The 7,045-nt window shown below is 47.9% G+C and overlaps 1 protein-coding gene across 1 annotated transcript in view; it reads right to left on the minus strand.

Moving 5' to 3' along the window:
- TMEM260 (transmembrane protein 260) overlaps positions 1–5,783 on the minus strand; it is a 61,026-nt gene extending 55,243 nt beyond the window's left edge. The window contains exon 1 of the mRNA XM_081911419.1: positions 5,653–5,783. Coding sequence (XP_081767545.1) covers positions 5,653–5,746 — 94 coding nt within the window. The 5' untranslated portion in view covers positions 5,747–5,783. The remainder of the gene's footprint in view (positions 1–5,652) is intronic.
- Positions 5,784–7,045: the final 1,262 nt, after the last annotated feature.

A 7,045-nucleotide genomic window follows, 5' to 3' on the forward strand; every position in this document is an offset into this window, starting at 1 on the left:
TGGCTGTCATACGTTTCTACACTTGGGGGACAATTTGCTTAAAATACCGCTCCATCTTGGTTGTACTGTACTGTACGTCCAAATCACAAAACGTTGCTACTGTAGAGCGCAACTGCATTTTCAGGGCGGGACTGAACTGAGAAAAACAATTGCAAATTATCTTTTCGGTATTTGCCGAATCCACACTCTGCAACAGCGACGTAACGCTAAACTATCTCAGCAGCCTAAACTGCAATCCTATAAAGGCACCAGTGAACCTATAAGCTTGTTATCTGGTTAGGGAGTAGACAGCCAAACCATAAATCCTGGTTCGGATGACACCCTGAGACAAACCTTGGTTTAGTTTAGCACGGCATGGCAGGGAGGAGCAAAGCTCTACTAAGGGAGACTGACGTTTGCACAGTCCCAGTAACGACCCTGACAGATGAATGGCTGGCACTTGCAAATATAGCATTAGTCAATCTGAGCAGTTTCAAAATGTCTTTGTTTAGTAAGCATGAGCCAAGCAAACATGCTAAACTGTTACCACTCTCCGATGCAGCGGGAAATTTTCCTGGTGCAAACTGAAAAATTTCTGATGTACGGGGGGCGGGAGAGAGAGAGAATCTGATTCAAACTTTTCCAGGAAATCCACACTTGGCAATGCCGCAGTGAGGTGCAGAATGCACAAAACAGAGAGCGCCTCCATTTTTCCAAGACCCACTTCTCCCATCCCATGGCATGCAAGGTCAGTATTGATGCAAAGGAGTGGGTATCAGCCGGCTTACTTGAATCCCAAGGTCAAATTTAAGGTAAAGGTAAAGGGACCCCTGACCACGGATGACTCTGGGGTTGCGTGCTCATCTCTAGTCACGGACGACTCTGGGGTCATGGCGCTCATCTCGCTCTATAGGCCAAGGGAGCCGGCGTTTGTCCGCAGACAGCTTCCGGGTCATGTGGCCAGCATGACTAAGCCGCTTCTGGAGAACCAGAGCAGCGCACGGAAACACTGTTTAGCTTTCTGCTGGAGTGATACCTATTTATCTACTTGCACTTTGACATGCTTTCGAACTGCTAGGTTGGCAGGAGCAGGGACCGAGCAACGGGACCTCACCCCGTCGCAGGGATTCGAACCGCCGACCTTCTGATCAGCAAGTCCTAGGCTCAGTGGTTTAACCCACAGAGCTCCTCCATATAAGAGGATGTCATCCTGTTACATTGAAGTGGGCCTGGTGAGGGATAAGAGGCTGCAGGGGCAAACACCAAGGGCTCATGCAGACTTCTGATTGTCCCACTGCTTCCCCACCCCCAGAAAACCCAATCTTTACCGCTGAATTGGCACAAACGTCAACCAGGTTTTCCACAGATAGATGTTTGCTCCGACTAAAGAATGAGTTTTCCCACGGGAAACAGTGGGGCAAACAGAAAACCGCTCTCATCTGTGCCTACAAAGAATGGACAAGCAGAAGTGAAGAGGAGTCCTGAGAGTGGTAGCAGAAGATCCCTAGGAATCTGGCGATAGAGCTTAGTGACAGAGCACCTGCTCTGCATGCAGAAGGTCACGGGTTCAATCCCCAACATGCCCAGGAAGGGATGGGGAAGACCCCTGTCCTGGAAACCCACTGCTGGTGTCAATGGCAGTCTGTCAATGTAGACTATATTGAGCTAGACCGACTAAGAGTCTAGCTTGCTATGAGGCAGTTCCCTGTGTTTCTCCATGTGGTTTTTACTCCTTAGCCTGAGGCCGGATGGGCATCTTTGGCTCCCAGGGATGGTGCACACTGAACTGTCTTTCAGAACAGATTTCCTTCAGCTGCCAAGCTAGCTTAGCCTAGCTTCATAACTCCCACAGGGAGTCCCCAAGTGTTAGCACCATGGACCCTGACCGACGAAGGCCAAACGGCAAGCTTTGACGTGCTTTCGAACTGCTAGGCTGGCAGGAGCTGGGACCAAACAATGGGAGCTCACCCCGTTGCGGGGATTCGAACTGCCGACCTTCTGATCGGCAAGTCCTAGGCTCTGTGCTTTAGACCACAACTCCACCCGCGTTTGAACAGAAGCACAAAATACTTTCAGGGGGAACTCCCCCAACAGCCCAATGAGAAGCAGCCATAAAGGCGTAAGAAAGAACCTGCCGAATCAGGCCAGTGGCCCATCTACTCCAGCAGGCTCACAGTGGCCGACCACCGAAAGCAGGATTTGAACACAGGAGCGGTTTCCATTGACTGGTATTCCAGAAGCATTGCTATCTCCAACAGTGAAAGCAGAGCATAGTCTTCATGGTTAGGAGTCGTGGAAAGCTCTCTCCTCCCTGAAGGTCTAATCATCCGTGCCATGGGTAGGCAAACTAAGGGCCCGGGGGCCGGATCCAGCCCAATCACCTTTTTAATCCGGCCCATGGACAGTCCGGGAGTCAGAGTGTTTTTACATGAGTAGAAAGTGTCCTTTTATTTAAAATGCATCTCTGGGAACTCCCACTTGGGGAATTGCCGGGCTTTTTTTCTGGCCCACATAGGACCAGTCTGGATAGTTAGCCTTGGTGAAGACTTGACATTTTCACCCTCCTAAAAGTTTTTGAGTTTCTGCTGAAATGAGGCTGTATTTTAATGTTGTATTTTAATCTTGTTTTTCAAGTTGTATTTCAATCAATTGTTTTATATCTGGTGTTAGCTGCCCTGAGCCCGGTCTTGGCTGGGGAAGGCAGGGTATAAATAATAAAATAATAATAATAATAATAATAATAATAATAATAATAATAATAATAATAATTAGTGAGGCCTGCCTGGTGTTTTTACATGAGTCGAATGTGTCCTTTTATTTAAAATGCATCTCTGGGTTATTTGTGGGCCATAGGAATTTGTTCTTCTTTTCCCCCCAAAATACAGTCCGGCCCCCCACAAGGTCTGAGGGACGGTGGACCGGCCCCCTGCTAATCATCCAAGCCATCTGAGTTGGTGGCCCCACTACTGTGGAAAGGAGTTCCACAGTTCAACTATGTCCTGCATGAAGGGCTTTCTCTCATCTGCCCTTAATCTTTCAACATCCAGCTTCGTTGAAAGCCCAGAACTTCTAGTGCTATGAAAGGAGAAAAACTTTTGTCTATCCAATTTCTCCACGCCATGCAAATTTTGTAAACTTCCATCAGGCACTGCGCTACACAGGGAGACTTTCTTGAGGAGTGGGTTTCCTCTGCCCTTTAGAAGCTCGCGGGGCCTTCTCTGTGGTAGCCCCAAAGTTGCGGCACTCCCTCCCCACAGACGTGCTTCTGGCACTTTCCTTATAAATTCACCCTGGCTTTTGACACGTGAGGTGTATAATTTTAGAACCCTATTTCCATGACTCTAAGCTGTTTGAAAGTGTTTTTAACATGATGTTTTAGTTCTTGCAACTCTGAGAGCAGGAGGTCAGGAGAGAATAATAATAATAATAACAACAACAACAACAAAAACTCTGAGAGCTGGAGGTCTGGTGATGATGATGATGATAATAACAATAACAATAATAACAATAACAATAATAATAATAATAATAAGTGCTTTAAATGTATGCAGTGGATGTGAGTTTTGAACCTACCGAATGGGGAGTTATAGTGACGTCCCTAAAACACTTTAAAGTAGGGTTGAGAATTCTTGATTTAATCGTTTTATCTTTTCGTAAAACGCTTTGGAGGGGTTATTGTTTTTTACAATCAAGCGATGTATAAATTTTATGAAAGTAAAGAAAAACCCATGTATTTGACTGTTTTTCAAAATGTTTGAATAGGCAGCATTCTGCCATCCTGTCTTGCTGTCCAAGAAGTCAAAGCTTCAACCCATCGCAGTCACTTGCTATAGTCTTTGCCAGCGCAATCTGCCTGCTTTGAACATGCATGCCCTGCGCATGACGGCTGCAACATCTAGAGATGGGTGTACAATGTGGCCCATGGCCGACTCACCTCGGCTTAGCTCAACGCTTTTCAGAGGAGGAGCTACCATTACACACGTTCAACTGCCAAATGTTGTTGTGTTATTTAGTCTGACTCTTCTAGTTGTGTCTGAATCATAGAGTTGGAAGAGACCTCAAGGGCCATCGAGTCCAACCCCCTGCCAAGCAGGAAACACCATCAGAGCACTCCTGACATATGGTTGTCAAGCCTCTGCTTAAAGACCTCCAAAGAAGGAGACTCCACCACACTCCTTGGCAGCAAATTCCACTGTCAAACAGCTCTTACTGTCAGGACGTTCTTCTTAATGTTTAGGTGGAATCTTCTTTCTTGTAGTTTGGATCCATTGCTCCGTGTCCGCTTCTCTGGAGCAGCAGAAAACAACCTTTCTCCCTCCTCTATGTGACATCCTTTTATATATTTGAACATGGCTATATTTGAACTCTTCGTGACCCCCTGGACCAGAGCACGCCAGGCCCTCCTGTCTTCCACTGCCTCCCGCAGTTTGGTCAAACTCATGCTAGTAGCTTCGAGAACACTGTCCCACCATCTCGTCCTCTGTCGTCCCCTTCTCCTTGTGCCCTCCATCTTTCCCAACATCAGGGTCTTTTCCAGGGAGTCTTCTGTTCTCATGAGATGGCCAAAGTCTTGGAGCCTCAGCTTCAGGATCCGTCCTTCCAGTGAGCACTCAGGGCTGATTTCTTTCAGAATTGAGAGGTTTGATCTTCTTGCAGTCCGTGGGACTCTCAAGAGTCTCCTCCAGCACCAGAATGCAAAAGCATCAAGAAGAAGGCGAACAGCCTTCTTTATGGTCCAGCTCTCACTGCCAACTGCCAACTATTGAAGTGCAAAGAAACATTTGAAGTCCTCACAACAACAACCCTCTGAGGCAGGCTAGGCTGAGAAGAAGAGAGAGGGTGGGTTTTTGAACTGGCAGGGTCAACACCAATCCATATCCAACGCTTAAGCAACAGCGCCATTGTTGCTCTTTTGAACCTCGGAATCATAGAATTGTAGAATTGGAAGGGATCGTCGCAAGAAATAACCCAAAAGTTTCTTCTTAAAATAATAAAAATAATAACCATGCAGTTATATATAGAAAGAGAGAGCATCCACCATTGCCCAGCAAAAGCAAAGCTCCACTTAGCGGTGCCAGGTGTATGAGTTTTTAGTCTATTCTATTGCAGTTTTAACTTTCTACATTTTAATTGAATTTAATTTGTTGGTTTTGTGTGATACTTTTATTGCTTTAGATTTTTGTAAAACCGCTCTGAGGCGCGTATTCCCCCCCCCACCTAAAATTTTCATATTTTTATTTCATAAAATTTATACGCTGCGTTTTTGTGTGGTTTTTTTAAAAGGGGGTTACTGAAAGGTAAAACAGCAATAAGTGAGTTCAGAGTGGGGTGGGGGAAATCACAACCCTACTCTTAAAAGTGCAAAAGCTAAAGCACTTAAACAGCAAGGCTTGTCTGAAGAGGAATATTTTTAGCTGACGCCCTCAATAGGCAGGGAGTTCCAAAGTTGAGGTGCATAAATTTTATGAAACCAATAAATATATAATAAAATATGCAATACATAATAAATAGAGGGAGAAGGAGAAAGGAGGGGGGGCCAACCCGCAGAAACCAAGGAGGCGCCATATTAACATAAATTAGAATATGCAAATATATGCAGATTTTGTCAAAAGGGTCCCGCCCCTCGCCCCGCGGTGCATCATGGGGATGAGAGGAGGGGGACGGGTACGTTACCAGAGTCTCCCCCGGGCACGGAGAGGGGCAGGGCCGCCACGTACAAGGCCGCCACCCCCGCGCCCACCGCGCCGGCCCCACTCAGCGGCCCCATGGATCGGAGCCGCGCATGCGCGCGCCCAGCCGCTCTCGCCGCCCGCTCGCCTGCTGGCTTCCGGGTTGTGGGCGCGGCCAACGCCGGCCCGTTCCATTCCCCCAAGGCGCGGAGGAGGGAAGCTTCCTGCACCCCCTTCGCGGTGGTTGCGCCCACGCCGGAGCGCTCTCGGCTTGCCTGGCCTGGCTGCGGCGACGCGCTCCCCCGCCCGGCGGGCAGCGGTACTGCAGGCACAAGAGGACCCGGGAGATTGCGGCGAAACGAGGTCGCTAAGATGGGGAGTCTTTGCGGAGGCGTGTAGTTCCTTGAGGGGTTCCTTGAGGCCCCAGATCGCCGCATGGAGGGCACTCCTCCTTCTTTGCACCTCCTTCCCGCGTGCCACGCCGGGGCAAGCCTCACTTTACTACTGAGAACGCGCAAAGGAAGCTCCCAATTGCGCCTGGTGCGCAGTTCTGTTGCTGTTGTTGTAGTTGTAGTTCTTGTGCCTCTGACCACTCATCATTGTCCCACCACCATTCCCCAGGCTCTGAACCTTCTTACCTTAGGAGTTCCCCAGCTGGTTCCTCCCACCATCCCTCTGCGTCCATGACACCATGTTCCTTATTTGTCATACAGATCTATCTATCTATCATCTATATCTATATCTATCTATCTATCATCATCATCTATTTCTCAACCTGTGGGTCCCCAGATGTTGTTGAACTACAACTCCCATCACCCCTAGCTAGCAAGGCCAGAACTCAGGGATGATGGGAGTTGTAGTCCAACAACATCTGGGGACCCACAGGTTGAGAACCGCTGAATGATCTCTATCTATCATCTGTCAATCATCTATCAATCTATCATCTATCTATATCACCATCTCTCTATCTTGTATCCTGCTTTATACCTTTTGCTGCATACCTCAACAAAAACCAACAGATATTACTTAAATTCCACATTCAGTGCAGCTGCTCCTCTTTGACATCCAGGGTCAAAAGTCACAGCAGAGCAGCCGGTGTCTGTAAGAGCAAGAGAACACAAGAAGCGCTCTTCTGGATCAGGCCAGTATCCTATCTAGTTCTTTTCTCACAGTGGCTGACTACTGGGGGAAGCTTGCAAGCTCAGACATGAGCACAAGAACCCTCTCACTTCCTAAAATTTCCAGCCACTAGTACAGTATTCAGAAGCAAATCTGGAGACACAGCACAGACATCATGGTTAAGTAGGCATTGGCAGCCTTATCCTCCATTATTGGAAGCCATCCAAATTGGTGGCCATTCCTGCCTCCAGAGGGACGCAAGCACTACACTAATGGCA

The sequence above is a fragment of the Podarcis melisellensis genome, assembly GCF_964234715.1.
Source record: "Podarcis melisellensis genome assembly, chromosome: 1".
In the NCBI taxonomy this organism is placed as follows: Eukaryota; Metazoa; Chordata; class Lepidosauria; order Squamata; family Lacertidae; genus Podarcis; species Podarcis melisellensis.